This window comes from Thunnus thynnus, chromosome 13 (assembly GCF_963924715.1).
Source record: "Thunnus thynnus chromosome 13, fThuThy2.1, whole genome shotgun sequence".
Lineage (NCBI taxonomy): Eukaryota > Metazoa > Chordata > Actinopteri > Scombriformes > Scombridae > Thunnus > Thunnus thynnus.
The window spans coordinates 10,320,961-10,339,073 of NC_089529.1; the positions used below are offsets into that span (position 1 = coordinate 10,320,961).

General features: G+C 41.9%; 1 protein-coding gene across 2 annotated transcripts in view; it reads left to right on the forward strand.

Annotated features, from left to right (window-relative positions):
• Positions 1-17,291, forward strand: part of LOC137195413 (cell adhesion molecule DSCAML1-like) — a 53,935-nt gene extending 36,644 nt beyond the window's left edge. The window contains exons 16-33 of one of the 2 annotated variants that reach the window (XM_067607749.1): positions 43-113; positions 769-1,009; positions 2,102-2,248; positions 4,435-4,590; positions 6,366-6,505; positions 9,134-9,287; positions 9,901-10,018; positions 10,139-10,302; positions 10,414-10,512; positions 10,842-11,030; positions 11,543-11,830; positions 11,957-12,112; positions 12,252-12,282; positions 12,400-12,518; positions 12,635-12,787; positions 12,987-13,187; positions 13,526-13,837; positions 14,387-17,291. In XM_067607749.1, coding sequence (XP_067463850.1) covers positions 43-113; positions 769-1,009; positions 2,102-2,248; positions 4,435-4,590; positions 6,366-6,505; positions 9,134-9,287; positions 9,901-10,018; positions 10,139-10,302; positions 10,414-10,512; positions 10,842-11,030; positions 11,543-11,830; positions 11,957-12,112; positions 12,252-12,282; positions 12,400-12,518; positions 12,635-12,787; positions 12,987-13,187; positions 13,526-13,837; positions 14,387-14,820 — 3,173 coding nt within the window. In that variant the 3' untranslated portion in view covers positions 14,821-17,291. Of the gene's footprint in view, positions 1-42; positions 114-768; positions 1,010-2,101; positions 2,288-4,434; positions 4,591-6,365; positions 6,506-9,133; positions 9,288-9,900; positions 10,019-10,138; positions 10,303-10,413; positions 10,513-10,841; positions 11,031-11,542; positions 11,831-11,956; positions 12,113-12,251; positions 12,283-12,399; positions 12,519-12,634; positions 12,788-12,986; positions 13,188-13,525; positions 13,838-14,386 lie in introns of both variants that reach the window. The other variant, XM_067607750.1, reaches the window with a different exon arrangement.
• The last annotated feature ends 822 nt before the right edge of the window (positions 17,292-18,113 follow it).

Genomic DNA, 18,113 nt, shown 5'->3' on the forward strand with positions numbered 1-18,113 from the left:
AATTTTGACGGTAACACTTTATTTGACATCTTCCATCAACAGCGCCTGACGGGCCGCCGATGGAAGTAATCCTTCAGCCGATGACATCTCAGAGCATACGGGTTACATGGAGGGTAAACTCACTACTGTTATCACTTTACTACCACGTGTCTTACTATATATGCTTATTCTGATTAGCTGAGTCACAGTGAAAATCACTGTTATACACTAACATTGATTGGTTAGCATGCTAACTGTGATTAACCTACATATTTTTTTGTTTTGGCAACATTTAATTTATGAATACATAACATAGTGACTGTCTTGATTATTAATAGTGATGTTCTCAAGCAAGAAGAAAGGGCTCGCAGTGCAAATGTTTGATGCTTGTGCTGTTATTAGTGCTCTATGAGGAACAGGAACATTACAGGAATATAGATAAAACTGCTTAATTTGTTGTTTTTTTTAAATGACAAAAATTGAGTCACTTCTACTTCCTTGTGTAACCTGACACACTAGGCCAAAGTACTCTGAGTTAACAAATATACATCTGTGGAGATCAGTTACATCAATTACAGTAATAGGAGCTCAGATTATCCAGAATAAATATAAAATGCAATAAAATCTTGCATTTTCATTCTTCTTCTTCTTCTTTTCAACATTTTTAACAAATTACTGCCAAATTCCAAAACAATAACTCACCAGTTATAATGTTGCACAGTTTTTAATGCAGCTAAACAGGGATGAAGATTGACATGTAGCTTAATATTATCACCATATTTCTTTCAGGCTCCTAAGAAGGAGCTGCAGAACGGGGTGATCCGAGGCTACCAGATCGGTTACAGAGAGAACGGTCCAGGCAGCAATGGCCAGTACAGCATAGTGGAGATGAAAGCTACGGGGGACAGTGAAGTGTACACCTTGGACAACCTAAAGAAGTTTGCCCAGTACGGGGTTGTGGTCCAGGCCTTTAACAGAGCTGGGACCGGCCCATCCAGTACTGAGATCAACGCTACCACACTGGAAGATGGTAAGAAAGCTGGGAGAGAAGAAGTAGATGGCAAGATGAAGGGACAGGACTGTAGACACTACTGAGAGTGCAGGCTGTCGGACTCAGTGTAGGAGAGAATGTGGGAGGACATGAGAGAGAGACAGAAATGAAAAAATCCATACAGCATATCTCTTTAATTTGTCAAAAAGAAGGGTAAATGCACAAACGGGATGGAATATATTATTATATATATTATACTATTAAACATAGATTAAAGCAGCTAGTATACATATATATATATACACTTATGCACACAGACAAACGCTCAAACAAAATGGTAGAAATGAATTTGAAGCACATCCCCCATTATTCTTTCTACTTTAATTAGCACCCTCATTAGGCTGGTAGAGAGCAAGAGAGGAACAAGGAACCCCATTACTCTCTAAATGTCTGCCCCTTTTTTTTCTCTTCCTCTCCCTGCCATTGGTTCTTTCCCGTCCTACTCATCCCTCCTCTATTTTCCATCTTTTTATTTCTTAGATTTTTTTTGCACCGCTGATCCTTTCTTTCAGACAGAAATATATGGATCCTCCCAGTCTGTGTGGACAGTAATGGTAGACACTGATCATGGTAACAGTAATAGTGATGGTAATTGTCCAGATAGGTAGTCTGATGCTGCCTCTACAACTGCAATTACCTTAAAGATGAACATTGTCTTCCTTCAGATTTTATCCTCCACATCTCAGCTCACCCCGCCCTCCTCATCTGCATTTTAACCCCTTAAGGTGTAGCTGTTTTACTATTCATGCTGCTCTCTCTCAGTGCTCATCCACCCCTCCATCAACCCCCCCTCTACACCTCCTCTCCTTCTCTCCTCCGTGCTCTAAAAGCTAGCAGTGAACAAGGAGCTATTGAGAGCTAATTTGAGCTTATTTGACTGATTTATTTCAGCAGAGATTGCCTGTGGGTTGTGGTGTTGAGTAGTCATCAATTTTCAGTGCTTCAGCCGCCATGCTAGATCAGTCAGGTCTTCTTATCGACAGCAATAACCTCAGAGATATCATTAAAACAACCTCAAAACTCATATATTTGAACGATGCAGCACTAACACTCGCCCCCTGCTTTCCCCAGTGCCCAGTGAGCCTCCGCAAAACGTGCGAGCCATCTCGGTGACGTCGGACGAGGCGGTGATCACATGGGCAGAGCCTCCACGGCTGACGCTGCACGGTGTGCTGAAAGGCTACCGGGTTGTGTTTTGGTCCCTCTTCCCTGACGGAGGTGGGTGCTGTGGGGGCCAGGCCCAGTGGCCAATGCAGAGTAATTATCACCTATCTCATTCTAAACTTCACCAAACCCACCCACCCACCTACCTCTTTGTCAGTGTTGTGAGTCAGTATGTGTTAATGTGTGTCAGCACCTATCTCATAAAGCACTTCCTGTTCCTGTGTATCTTTGAATTAGTCTGTGTTTGCCCTTGTTTCTTTCTGCAAGGTTTAGTTAGATTTGTGTGTGTGTGTGTGTGTGTGTGTGTGTGTGTGCAGTTCCTATGTCTGTGCAAATATAAAAATGTTGTTCATTATTGTCCTAACTAATTAGCTTTAGCAAATATGTTTTGTGGGAAATTACATCTAGATAACAGCAACAAAAGCATGATTAGTATTTTCAAGCATATTTTTTGGGCATTTTTATTCCTTCATTACAGACAGTAGAGAGACAGAGAATTGCAACAAAGGTCCCCAGTCGGATGTGAACTGCGTATGTTAAGGTTCATGGGCAGCATCTTAAACCTTAAACCACAGGAGCTCCCTATATTAAATGGTTTTACAGTTATGTTTAGGCTACTGAAGAATTTGGTAAAAGTAAGACAGACTGTGGTCTTGGTTAAACATTGAATAACTCAGCACTGAATTGTGACACGAGACAAAAGTATGATCTTTCCCTAACCTTAAAGCTACAATATGTAATTATTCCTCATTTGTCTGACAACAACTAGACCTATGTTATATATTTTGTTGAGTTGTGTACTTACATTATCCCCAATGTTTCCAACAATTTTCAAACCCAGAGAAATCTGTTATTTTCAAGTAACAGTCCGTTTTATTTGGTCACTTTTCAATGGCGTCATACCCCCTCTACCAAAGATATACGATGATAAACATCTTGTGCACATATGTCGGCGTTGTGGTTGTCCGCCACAATAGCATCTACCAAAGAGTACACGTGTACAAGATAATACGCCCGCGTTCTGGTTGTCCGCCAGAAACTGGCATAAATTGACTTTTATCCCGTTTGAAGCCATGCTTTTAAGATAAACTTTTTAGATCTTGGTCATTTTTAAGTATATCTATTAACCAGATGAAAGATTTTAGTAATCAGACGTCTGGATTTTAAGTTGTCAGAAAAACCATCTGAGCAAACGTTAGCAGCATCTCAGCTCACAAGGAGCCCCTCCTGGACGTCCTGCATCTGCCGAACAGCGTCAGAGAAACACTGATTTTTTAGGTGAAATGCTTTATTCAGTGTTTTTACAAGTTTTAATCCCTGGGTCTGTTTGTTCTGGAGAGGAGACCTCTGCAGATAATTCAGCTCCTGGTAAAAAAAAACCCTGAAAAATGAACACTGAGGGAATCCTAACCTGGTTGAAAGGCTGGTTGTTTAACAGTGAAGACAACAACTCCCATGATCCCACGCTACTTCACAACGTCATCAAACTCCGTCTTTTGTTATTGTGTTGAATGAGAGACCCCTGGCAGCAGAAATTACATATTGTGCATTAAAAAGTCTGTCCTAAAACAATACTCAGGTGCCCAAATGAAAAGTGACTGATTTTGTTTTTGTTGTAATCATTCCTCCTGCTCATACTGGACATTAAGAGACACTTTCTTAATTCACTTTCAATGTAAGTGATGGGAGACAAAATTCACAAGACTCCTTCCGTGCAAAAATGTATTTCAAAAAATATTTGAAGCTTATATGAAGCTTCAGCCACCCAAATTATTTAGATCAAGTCAATATATAGTATATTGTTACTGTCTTTTTAGAGCCAAATTCCCTTCTTACATACTGCTGCATACTATCTTCGGATAAACTTTTAAATACATTTTTTTCAAAACAAGAAGAGTGTATTTTGTCACTTTACACTTTAAGCAGATTATGAGGGGATCTTCAGAATGAACAAGAGGAATGATTACAATGAGCAAAACCTGATGCAGCGTTCATATGGGCACTTGACTATTGTTTCAAGAAAGACTTGAAAAATTGTGAACCCGTCCTTCAATCAAGTGCTTTAGTCACCAAAGTTCTGTATCAACAACATTTCACAATTTTCCCCAAAATATATTTAGCAAAACAATTTAGTAGCATGTAAATGTTTTTTTGTAGGAGACAGGGTCCCTCTGTGTTGTCAGTCCACCAGATAACATACACTCCTCTCTTAAACAGTTTTCCCTTCCTGTTCTCCACAGAGTGGGGAGAGATGCAGAATATCACCACCACACGTGAACAGGTGGAGCTGCGAGGGCTGGAGAAATTTACCAACTACAGTGTTCAGGTGCTGGCCTACACACAAGCTGGAGATGGGGTCCGCAGCAACGTCCTATATATCCAAACCCGAGAGGACCGTGAGTGAACACACAAACAGGAAAAATGCCAGCATTTTATTTATTCACTCAATATGTTTAAGTGTGGAAAAGTCCAAAAAGAAGAAAGCATGCATTGAGCTTGAGGGTAAAGGGTAAAGGCGGTAGGGAGATAGGAGGGGGAATAGATAAAAAAAAGGGTGCTGGGTTGTATTTCAAACCCATGACAAAAGCTCATTTATGCTGGGAAGCTCCATTAGTAGTGCTAATGAGAATTAAGAGGCTTTGGGTCCACAGCTCAGGGCTGAGGGAGGGCTGGTGGGAGACACCGGGGGAGAGGAGGGGTGCTCTCTCGCAGCATATAGCATCTAGGAGTCAGCCATCAGCCCAGGCCTGCATCCTTTCCACCAGCCCTCTTGCCATAGGCATAGGGATTAACTCCACTTGGATTAGAGAGAATTAATTTTGTGCTTACACCATTGGAGGCGGGATTACAGCCAGATCCATGTCTCTTTATAGAGGAGGTGAGGAGGAGGGGCCTGGGGGGTAACAGGGGTTGAAGATGGAAATACAGCCGATTGAGGGCCAAAAAGAGTCACAATAACAATGTGATAGCAAAGTATTTTTTCTGAGCCAGTTTACTGTAGAGTAGACAGCTAGACTTAGTTCACTCTCTGTGTATTTGGTCGAGTGTATCAGCCCTTTACTGTGACCTCTGATTAGTACAGTAGACCATAATGCATTCATGAAGATGGGGCTGGTTACTTAGCACCATTGTGCCTCTCTTCCTCATCATCACGCTGGCCGTGCTGGCTGTGCAGCAGACTGTCTGTCTGTCTGGAGTCCTGGGCAGATTTTGGGCACCAGATGGGACTTAACTCCCCCCCCCCCCCCACACACACACACACACCCTCACACACCCTCACACCGCCACTCCTACTTTGACATGGATATGATAATGATGACTGCCCCCTCTGCCCCTCCCCACTTCCACCGCCACCATCATCACTCCCCCAGGAACTGCACCTATCGTTCTCGCCATTCTTTCATCCCCACCTCCCACTTTTAAAACCTCGCCACATCAATCCTTTCAGAGTTTGTGTTGTTTTTATCCCTGCTCATGTAAAGTGCTGGATGAAGTAGTCCAAGGGCATGGACTGGCTGAATGACTGGATCAAGGGGGCCTCACATGAAGGAAAAAAAGGAATTGGGGGATGGATTTAGAGGGCTTGGTATTACACTGCGGTAGCCTCCTTCTGTAGACCCCAGATGAGGCCCACTGTCAAGAGCAAGTTATATTTATGGTGGGGATTGAATAGGCTTGACACTGTGAGCCCCTTACTGTATGGCCTATGTGACAAAAGCATTATTGTTCACCTTTCATGTATCCAGTGTCCTGATGTGTTTTTCTGTAAATCGTGCATCCATTTTAAACTCTCCTCGTGCCTTTAGCTTGATTACTTATAATCAGAGTATAAAGCGTCAAGCTGAAGTGGCTAACAGAGGATCAGACACCACTGTCTAATCTGTTTGTGGGTTTGAGAGTTAAGAGAATGCTGGGTGTCACAAAGTCAGAACTGCTGACCGATGTCTGAATGAACATATGTCACCGCCAACCACCCAAAGGGACTTCCTCCAAGTCCTCCCAGAGCGGCTTAGCGCAGGATAAGACTAGCAATCTGCAAACAAGCCTGCTCACTTTAATAGGCATCCAACACCCAGCATGTGCATACACACACACACACAAAAACACACATAGAAGCATATACATATAGAATACACGCCCGCCGTGCTGATGTGCCTGTGTTTTTCTATAGTTCCTGGTCCACCGGCTGGCATCAAGGCAGTCCCCTCCTCTCCAAGTAGTGTGGTTGTGTCCTGGTTACCTCCTCACAAACCAAATGGTGTTATCCGCAAGTACACCATCTACTGCTCCAGTCCAGGGTCTGGACAGCCGGTAAGTCCTTCCTCTGTGGAGGAGAAAATCTTCCAGGTGATTGAGAATTGAGACATTTGTGAACTTGATAAAAATCTACCAATTGAAAAATGTATTTGTAACCACAATTATTAACACACCGTGCATGAATGCGTGTGCGTGTGTGTGTGTGTGTGTGTGTGTATCTTTTTGTGTCTCTCTTTCACCGTGTTTGCACCATTGCTTTATTTCCTGCCCTCCCAGATGAACAGATGAGGTTGTCTTGGCAACGTGATGAGACGTAGATATGCAAATGAGGCAGAGAACAAGCTCACACATGCACACTGCCGCATCAGAAACACACACGCTCTCACACATACATACACACACACACAGGCATCACATTTCAACATTTTCTATTTATACATGCATGTGTGGCATTTCAGTTGTGGTTAGATCATGTGCACACAAACACCAGCGCACAGTGAAATCTGATATCAGGCTAGAATCTCACTTTCTTATTATTCACAAATACTCCTCCCTCTCTGTACATGAGTGCCATGTAAATGAGCACAGGCAGGGAGGAGAGAGGAAGGGAGGGGAGAAGGAGGTTGAGAGAAAGAAAGAGACACACCATTAGAGGTAGGGATAGACCGAGGGGAAATGAGGGAAAAAGAGAGAGATGAGGGGAGAGGAAGAGAGGGAGTGAGTGAGAGATAGGCAGGGAAGAAGGGAGGAGCAGAGGAGGGTATCAGTCACATCGAGATGAGAGTGCTTTTGTCCGTCTTTTCATTATCTCCCTGTATCACTCCCTGGATCACCACAACACCGCCGCTATGCTGGAGGAATGTTCGAACGCACCCCCCCCCCCGCCCCCAAACACACACACACACACACACACACACTCATATGCTCCTTCCTCCCTCCCTCTGTCCCTCCATCCTCTCCTCTTCACTGAGCTAGACAGAAAAGGATAGAGGAAAAGAGGGGAAAGCAAATGGTGAAGGAACTGAAGATGAGCACTGAGAGATGAGCAGATTAAAGCGATAGAACCGGGGATTGACTTGAGAGAAAACAGTGTTTTTGAGCACGCGTTGGCATGTGTGTGTTTGTGTGCCTGCAGGTGCATGTGTGAATATCGCTTCAAAGATGTGTTTGTAGGAAAGATATCCATGTGAACACATCATTTAATCCAGTATCGAGGCACAAAGTGTTATTTTTTTTTGTAACCAAGCGACTACATCTGCCTAAATGGATAGAAATAATTTAATTTGTTTCAAATTAATTTACACCACTGGAGTGGAGCAATCTGCTCTAATCTAGCTCTATCCCAGAAACTAAAGAATGGAGTGAAAAGCCACACACTCATAAATGAAATGCAATAATTTTATTTTAAAATCTGTTGATCAACAATTTAGCACAACTTGACCTCTTCCGATTAAAAGATTATCTGAGTGACACCTATAGCGCGAACAACATGAACACAGAACATAATCCATATGAAGAAAGGCCTCCAACATCCAAAAACCAGCAAATACAAACTAGAGAAATACTGAGTATAAATTAAAAAAATAGAAAAACATCTGGATGCTTGAATTTAAATTAAGCTGTGATTAAGTCTATAAAATAATATAAATATACCGTAAACAATGCAAGTTTCTCTCACGTTGTTTGAAGTTGAAAAATATCCTTTAGGTCACTGTGTAAAAATAAATGTAAAATATCAATAATCAAAACTAAAAATAATAAATATTATATAAAAAATAAAGTTCAATTAACAATACATGTATAATTGGCCTGTCATTAATCAAAAGGCAAAAATAAATAAAACCACTTCTGTACATATATACATTATATTGTATATATAAATAGAAAAAAGTTGATAAGAAAATACAATAATACATCCCTGTAAAAAATAACATTCGATAACTCATGAAACTCACTATTTACTCTATTTCTATGTTTATGTTTATCCCCAAATGAATTATCATTTTTAAATACCTGTACTATACACTAGATATGTCACTGAAGTGATTAAACTGGCTTTCATCCTTAAAAAGGCAACATGTGCTGAAATGATGACTTATAGAATTAAAGATAAAATATTACATCGGTGTTAGAGCGGTTTTGCACACCTTTTTCGATGTCTACCTGCAAGCCAGCTCCTCTAGAATAGGTTTGTGTTTTCCTTCAGTTCTTCATTGTTTCCAGATACCGACATGTTTCTTAACAATTTCCCACCAAAAAGGGAAAACTGCTTCACAAACAGTTATGATGCTACAGGCCTTTTTCATGGAAGACGTTTCGACATTCACCACAGGAAAAGCACAGGTGTAAATGATAAAATAATCGATGGCTGAATTCCAGAGTCCTGGTATTGTTCATGCTTACCAGAACACTTGAATAGAGCAGAGCCATCGTTAATGTTATCATTAACACCTGTGCTTTTCCTACTGTGATAAGTCAAAATGTCTTGAATGTGCACTTCCAAGAAAAGACTTAAAAGACTTAAATTTGAGACTGTTTTTCTTTCAGCACACATTTGAGCTGTGTAACTTGAAATATTTGTTCAGTCTGGTAGAGTTTCTAATACAAGAGCAGCCACCCAGCTTGTCTTGTCACTGTGTTATCATAGTTTGCTAACATGACATTGCGTGCCCTCCGTCCCAGGCGCCCAGTGAGTACGAGGCCAACCCAGAGATGCTCTTCTACCGTATCACGCACCTTAGCCGTGGTAAACAATACCACATCTGGGCTGCAGCCGTGACAACTGCCGGCCGAGGCAACATCAGCGCAAAGGTCACAGTGGAGCCTGCTGGGAAAGGTGAGTCCTCCAGGCGAGCCTGTAGTGGAGGAGAAGGGTAAAGAGATTTCTGTAAAGGTTATGAGGGAGAGCGCTCTAAAAATGGCTATGAAACGACCACATGATCTCCTGTGCACAGATCCCTTTCATCACTCTCTCTCTCCTTCTGTCTCTGTCTGCTCTCCCTGCTATTGATTGACAGCTGTAGTATTGATTGAGTACTGGGTATGTTGCGAGAAACGCTGTTGTTAATTATGTGGTGATGAACAGGGCCTATCTAGTAAAATGACCCTTGGGGAGAGAGGTAGCAGGAGAGAAATCAATAGAGGGGAGGATCTATGGAGTAAAGATAGACTGAAACTAAGAGGTTAAAGAAGGGGCTACACTAAAATACTACACTACAGCTTTTTATTCCCTCTGCAGTGAATAAAGGCCTTTCCCCTCAGGCAAACCGGGCCACTCATTCAGCAAACAGCAGACGGACAGTTAGACATCCTAAAGTACTTAGTGAGAGAGATGCTGAAACAGTTTTTTTGTTCTGGCTTGGTTTATCTACAGTATCATCATCTGTGTCTCAAAGTATGTGATAAAGATTCACTGTAATTATTCTATATTTTTATGTCATTGTGTGCAGTTCCGGCCAAGATCCTGTCCTTTGGGGGCACAGTGACCACACCCTGGATGAAGGAAGTGCGTCTGCCCTGCAGCTCAGTGGGAGAGCCTGCCCCCACGATTAAATGGACCAAAGACAGGTCAGGGCTCATCATATACCACTTATATGTCAACATCATTCAAACAGACAGTGGCGCTTGTAAAGATAACAAAACTTTCTCCAGGGTGTTAACATCTGTAACCTGTCTGTAATTTGTCAGTGAGGACTCTGCCATTCCAGTGACAGCCGACAGTCAGCGGCAGATCTTATCCAATGGTACACTGGTGCTGCGTTCAGTCAAAGCAGAGGATTCTGGGTACTACACCTGTACGGCCACTAACACCCTGGGCTTTGACACTATCATAGTCAATCTTGTGGTGCAAGGTAAGAAGAAAATGGATGATGTATCTGAGTGGAACTGACTGGTAGAGGATGTGTATGCTTTATGGTGTTTCTGCTCAGTTGGTGAGTCACTGTCTGTTTTTGTACATCCAGTTCCTCCTGACCAACCCCGTCTGACTGTCTCCACCACCTCCACCTCCTCCATCACCCTGGCTTGGATCCCTGGGGACAACGGTGGAAGCTCCATCAGAGGTACACAAGACTTTTTGTGAACAGAGAAACACCTGCCCGCCTTGCAGATGTCTCATAAAAAATAATACTTTACGTGACAGATCCTGTTCAGTGTGCTTCAGCTGTTGTCAGTTGTACTAATGCTGCACACAACAGTGTAAACAATGAGCTTAATGTTCCTGGGTAAGAAGTAGGCAAACTAGAGCTGATTGTAGCTGATTGTTGCCCCCTGGTGTCCAACAGATGTAGCAGCAGCAAACATCCTCCACAGTCTTAAATGATTTGGATTTGCAGCAGTTGTTTCGAAGTACTTGTGTTTGACATGAAGCTTGTGGTGTGTGATTCTGCAGGATTTGTGCTGCAGTATTCTGTGGACAACACAGAGGAATGGAGGGATGTGTTCATCAGCTCCAGCGAACGTTCCTTCAGGTTGGACAATCTGCGCTGTGGAACGTGGTACAAGGTCAAGTTGGCTGCCAAGAACAGCGTGGGCTCAGGGCGCATCAGTGAGATCATTGAGGCTAAAACACATGGCAGAGGTGAGGAATGGTAGTTAGATAGACTGTAACTCTGGGACCCCATTTAAAAAAACTGTAGTTGCTGAACGCAACTCACCTTAAATGGCCAATTTGACAAATCTTGAATTTTAAATCTTGCTTTTTTTCCCCTCCTATTTGATGTTTGTTTTAAAGTAATTTGCCTACTACCCCCTCACAATATGCAAGATTAGTCAATGCTTGTGTGTGAAAACATTTTTATTTATAGAATTCACGTGTGTGTTTTTTTCCTCCCAGAAAATTACTACTTAACATAACTAGTAACAGCTGCCACAAAATAGCTGTGATATGAAATGAGATGAAGTCCCAGTCTCTACATGAAATTATAGAGGATCAAAAGTGCAACAAATTAGATAAATTCTGACAATCTTTACTGTGACTAAGAGTTTGCAATCAGGGAAAGTGATACATGAGAAGCATTACAAGGAAATGCAGCTGTACAATATTGCTTTGTTGGCATTACTAACCTCCTTCTGACCTCGTCTTCTCTACAGAGCCGGTGTTCAACAAGGATCAGCCGCTGCTCACCCACATCAACTCCACACATGCGGGTCTCAATCTGCAGGGCTGGACTAGCGGCGGCTGCCCCATCACTGACTTGATGCTGGACTTTAGGCCCAAAGGTACCTGGGCCTGGCAGAGCCTCAAGGCCAACTCCACCACTCAGCTCTTCCTCAGTGAGCTGCGTGAGGCCACCTGGTATGAGCTGAAAATGAAGGCCTGCAACAGTGCTGGATGTGGCAATCAGAGTTCCCAGTTTGCCACCACTGACTATGATGGAAGTAAGTGTATCATACAGTGTGTCACCTATAGACTACTGATTCAGTAGCCCGTCTTCTGTCATCTCTACCTCTCTCACTGACTTTTCTGTATTAAATCTCTCATTTTCTTCCCTTTACTCTCCATAGGTACAATCCCTCCCATTAAATCAGCACGCGGAGAAGGGGATGATGTGAAAAAGCTGTTTTCCATCGGCTCTCCTGTCATCCTGGTTACTCTGGGTGTTGCTTTGCTTTTCATTATCCGCAAGAAACGCAAGGAGAAGAGGCTTAAACGACTCAGAGGTGAGAGAAAGGAACAGTGAGAGCCCAGAGAGAGATCAATGGTATTGTGTGTAATGGATTAATGTAACATAGAGTGACAAGTTGAAATGATAATCCTTACAGCCAATTATAATCTAATTAAGATATTGTCTCCTTATAGATGCTAAGAGCCTTGCTGAGATGCTTATCAGGTAAGAGACATCTTGTATGTCTACTGTGTCTACAGGTCTACATGTTTTGAAAACCTTATACAGTAAGTCTGACTAAATGTGTTGTTTCCGTGTGTGTGTGTGCATGTGTGTGTGCAGCAAGAACAATCGCAGTATAGACACTCCTGTGAAGGGCCCTCCTCAAGGACCGAGGCTCCATATTGACATCCCACGTGTTCAGCTGCTCATTGAGGACAAGGAAGGCATCAAACAGATAGGCATGTGGCTACACGTGACAAAAACACAAGCATGTCATTTTCTAGTAACCTATATCAGATAATTAACATTATTTTTTCTATAACTGTTGTATTTGCTAATTTCTTACCTGTAACAGGAGAGGACAAGGCAGCGGTGCCCGTGACAGACACTGAGTTCAGCCAATCAGTGAATCCGCAGAACTTCTGCACAGGCGTGTCTCTTCACCATCAGGCTCTTATCCAGAATTCAGGGCCTTTGATTGACATGTCAGACATCCGCCCTGGCACGAGTGAGTTTGTTTTACTTGTCAATTAAGACATGAAATACGTTAAGCAGGTAAATCCGGGCGAAAGCTTATTGACTCATGTGTTCACCTACATCCACTTCAGTCATAAAGATGATAAGACAGTTAACCAATGACAATCAATACATGGATACACAGTCTCTGTACTACCAAGCTGTTCTCTGATCACTGTGACCTCTCTCAGATCCTGTGTCCAGGAAGAGCATAAAATCAGCTCACAGCTCCAGGAACAGGTACTCCAGCCAGTGGACCCTGAGCCGACCAAGTCAGAGCCAGTCGACAGCCTCGGCTCGAACTCTGACCTCAGACTGGCGGACCATGGGCTCTCATGGCATCACGGCCACTGAGAGTGACAGCTACAGCGCCAGCCTCTCCCAAGACACAGGTGAGTAAACCCCAGCCAGTACCACTGACACAGTGACACTACTACTACTATGTACATTTACATTTACAATTTCTATTTTTTACACCAAGGGGTAGTTATTTTAGGAAAAGAATGAGCAGTCTAGAGTTTAAATTAGTAAAATGAAAGCACAATCTAGAGGCATATGTACAAATACACCATAGCATGATGGAAATCAATCAAACCACATGGAAGCCAATGTAAGGAAACTAAACATGTGACTTATATCAGCTCTTATCTGAGGCAGCATAACCTTTGCATTCACAAAAAGCAGAAGTTAAGGAAACTGTTTCCAAAATCATGTATTTCTGTTTTTCCAGATAAGGGACGCAACAGCATGGTGTCAACAGAGAGCGCCTCTTCCACCTATGAGGAGCTGGCGAGGGCCTATGAGCACGCCAAGCTGGAGGAGCACCTGCAGCATGCCAAGTTCACCATTACAGAGTGTTTCATCTCCGACAGTTCCTCTGACCAAATGACCACAGGAACCAATGACCCTGCAGACAGCATGACCTCCCTCAGCACGCCGTCTGAACCTGGCATCTGCCGCTTCACTGCCTCACCACCCAAACCGCAGGACTATGACCGCGGTAAAAATGTGGCTGTACCCATTCCCCACCGCGCTAACAAAAGTAAGTAGAAAAGGACGAGAACTCCCTCTTTTTCTTGTTTTAGTACCTTTGATAATACATGGTTATTGTTATGGTGTTTTGCACTCAAGTCACGTGTAGTACACTCAATATAGACCTCAGATTTTTGTTTCTTCTGCCTCTGTATTGTGACCCAATGATACCCTGATACAAATGGGGCCAAATAAATATATACCAAACAAAAGCCAATACACAGTGAGGTTGAATTGGTAATTCGGTAGATAAATAGGTAAACCTCATTTAAGACCAGGGAATGACACTGTCACTATGAATAATCCTAGTTGAATAAAAAGTCTTTTTTATTTAACAACCAAGAATGACTCAAGCTACACAAGGAAGCATGTGTTCAATATAGACTCCGTACTACTGCCCCTATTGACACAGTATCATTGTATCATCAGCCAGGCCAAATTTATTTATGTATATCATTAATTTAAGCAGTTGAAATGACAACACGACAAAAATGCCTTTTGTAATTCAAAATGACTACATTGTATGGTCTTGTCCTGACTCTTATTTTGTCTTTCTCAGGTGAATTCTGCAACCTACCCCTCTACATGAAGACAGACCCATTCTTCCGCAAGCAAGGGGAGCTGCATGACCCGTGCCCAGCTGTGCCACCGCGGGAAGCCTCTATCCGCAGCCTGACGCAACGGGCGTATCACACCCAGGGCCGTCACAAGACTCTAGACCCTGCCAAGCAGCAGGCCCTGACGCTGGGCCACTCTGGGCTGGGCAGCTTGGGTGCGAGCTCAGGCACTGCCACCTTGCCCCAAAGGACTCTCACCATGCCCAGCTCCAACACTGCAGCAACAGCTTCCACTTCCAGCACGAGCAGCAACCCTACCAACAGTAACAAGGTGGGGGGCTCCAGAGACTCGCTGCTAGAGAGCAGCTCCTCTGCACTGGGGAGACTGCAGAAACAGAGTGTGGGGGCCTACTCCAAGTCATACACACTGGTGTAGTCCGTTCTCTTGCACAGACATGCACTGCTGTCCCACTCCTCAGCCAGCCCCACTCTGGTACTCTTTAGTCTGGGCCAGAAAGGGCATGCAACCACCTTTCTTTAAACCCAACTAATGGTGAACTGCCCAGCGTCCTGTCTAATTTTCCTCGGGATAGGTGTTCTCCCAGACAGAGACCCAGCTAACCTTACTTTTTCATGTTCACCTGGGACTCTATAAAAGAACTACTAACTCCAACTAACAGTTCCAGCCGGCTGGTGCTCAGCTCCACTCAGTTCTCGTGGGAGTCACACAGCAAAAAAATACAGGAAGCGATTCTGTGGTCATTTGGAAATATTGACTATAATTGAGGAGCTAAAAGCTCTGTGTTTATGATGATGAGGACTACGATAGCCAGTATGAAGCTGTGTGGCCATCCTGTCTCTCATACGCACACACATACTGTCCTCCATAGTTTGAGTATTACTGTCAATTTGCAGGACTTCCAGTTAAGTTCCCTATTCTTACTGTATCTTTCACCCTCTATGTGTCTCTTAAAGTCCCAAATAGCTATTGGCAGATTTTCTCTTAACGGTTAATCCAAAAGAAATTATTCAGGTTCACTTCCAAGAAGGATAAAAAAAATTATATCTCCGTAATGTTCTCCACACATCTCTCTCCAGCTGAACAGTGTCTAACTTTATAAACAAACCATCATGACAACCCAAATGAACCAGCTATAATTTCTCACATTACAAATAGAGAATATTTGGTATTATAAAGAATTTACATATATATTTCTATGTAGGTATATTATTGACATTTAAGTGAAATTATGACAAAGTATAAATTGTATGTACTACAATAGTGTAGTAGTATATACAGCAATTTAATGTCAAATTTAAGAACGAGACAATCGCTCAATCATGAAATTTAAATAAGAAGAAATTTAAAAAAGGTTGGACTAAAGAAAGAAAAAAGATTAGTATATATACAGGATGTTCTGTATGCTACTGTATGTAGACCGACTAAGAAAAGTGTTTCTGTGTGCGGACAGAAAGTGTCCCTATGTCGAGATGGGAAAAGCAAGATAGGCTACTTAGTTTTAATTTCACTTCCTGAAAAGGCAGGCTGACTGGGTGAATAAATTTTAACCTTCCTGGTTTTAGGGAAATCAGTGTCATGGCTGCTGCAAAGTGGTCACAGTCTGGAGTTATGATACAGTATTAAAGCCTCTCTTTGTAGCATGAATGGCAGAAACTGACCACTACACAGTGACAGTTATCATCCCACCAACTTCTCAGTCAGCCTCAATGTCACTCAGCCGACCTTTGCTCTTCAAAGAAAGAAAGAAAGAAAGACAACTAGCTGAAGGAATCCCAGTCATGATGTGAATGAAGTAAAATAATATAATGTTGAGAGATGTTATATGTCAGGGAGTTCAGTTTTGAAAATTATATAATGTTCACTCAAATTGATATCTTTGTTGTTGCCCTGTCTGAAGTACTGTATATGTCCCACTTTCTTTATCTCCATCTCCCTCCATTTTGCGCTATTGTACATTCACACAAGAACCTATTGGAATGTCTTTCTGAAGCATCTCCATGATAGTGTTTTGTGGTTTATATTTCTTTATCCATTTGCTTTGTTTGTTTGTTTAGGGGAGGGGTTTATTTGTTGGTCTGTTCATTTTGATTTGGAATATTCATTATAATTTGTTTGGGGTTTTGTCAAAATTTTGGTTCCAGAGGTCAAACAGTACTATGGTATGCGGCCTGTGGCTAAAACCAGTTCAGCCAAGTGAAATCAGGGACTCGTAGCTCTTTTGGTCACACAAATTACTATTGTGTATATACTGGACTGGAGTCGGTCTGTAAACCTGAAGCATTCAGGCTCCTGTCCTTTTCCCCTGTTCAGATAAATTAAAGTAAAAAATCACTACCCTAAACATACTAGATCCATCATCTCTACCTTTGTCAGTGTTGTTTATAGATTAAGTCTTGTACATAAAACACAGTTTTGTATGAAGAGCTATTTTCGTCAGAATAAATCAGGGGACACATCAGGGTTGAATGCCCCAATTTCAAAATTGAAATAGTATCAAAAATAAAATATTTTACTTCTGAAATGGGCAAAAAAACATTTTTCTTTCCCTTTATGTTTTTGATACTAATTTGTTGAATTTTTATTCTTTTTTAAAGGTCTTTTGATGTCGTCATTTGTCCTATTTACTTTTTTTTATTATTATTATTTTGTATTTTGTTCATCCTCAAAAAAGTCATTGCATGCTTGCTAAAAGGGAAAAATTGAAGGAAAAAATGTATGAAAATCAAAAACTAAAAAAAAAAATGTTGAGGGTATCCCAAACATTTGTTTGAGTTGCTTGTTATAGCAATTGCTTGTGTTCAAAAGTACATTTTCTATGAAAAGAAAGCAAAAACTAAAAAGATCATTCTAACACCTTGTGCAATAAAGCTATCTTTCATACGTCACGGCTTCTGTCATTCTCAACAGGTTTGTTTGCATATCATCTGAATGCTTTCATATTAAGATAAACAGCCAAAGCAGCAGTTCATGCAGATCAGGACCTGAGATGAGATGGGAAGAGAGTAAAAGTAAAGAAAGTATTTGGAGTTGATAATCGTTCTCAGCTAGTACTACAAGAATAGATTATATGAAAATATAAATACTTATCCAGTATGAAATTGGCTAAACCAAAAGCAATACTCAATGTGAATTTACAATGTCTGAATGTGTCATTTATACTCATTTGTAAGTAAACACGCCTACAGAAGAACATGCTGTAGATGCAGTATAATGTACATAGTATTTGGACAAATACATTGCCAAGTGCCGTCTTACCAGTGACCTCTGACAGATTTGAATTCTTATCGCTATCAAAACATGAAAGTGGGTGATCCAACGAATGACTCATATGTGCTTTTTCATGTGTGAAAATATGCAGAAAATATGTCTAGACTGGAGAAACAGTATGGCATATATCTGGCATGTATCTACATATAGTAAGCATAGATTAGTAAAGTTCCTACACAGTACAGACAGCAACTCTGATTCAGCTCTCTACTATTTGGCTGAGGCCATTTGGACAACAGCTGACACTAAAGGACACCAACCACAAGATGGCGTCATAACATTATAATGTCTGCCCCCTGCACAGAGGATAACAGATACTGTGACGAAGGTATTCTACCAAAAGAGTTCAGCCACTCATGACGGATATGCAGTGAATAATTGATGTTTTTCAGAGTCGCCTGCAACAGTGTCCAAATACTACAGCTTCTAGTTACTACAGC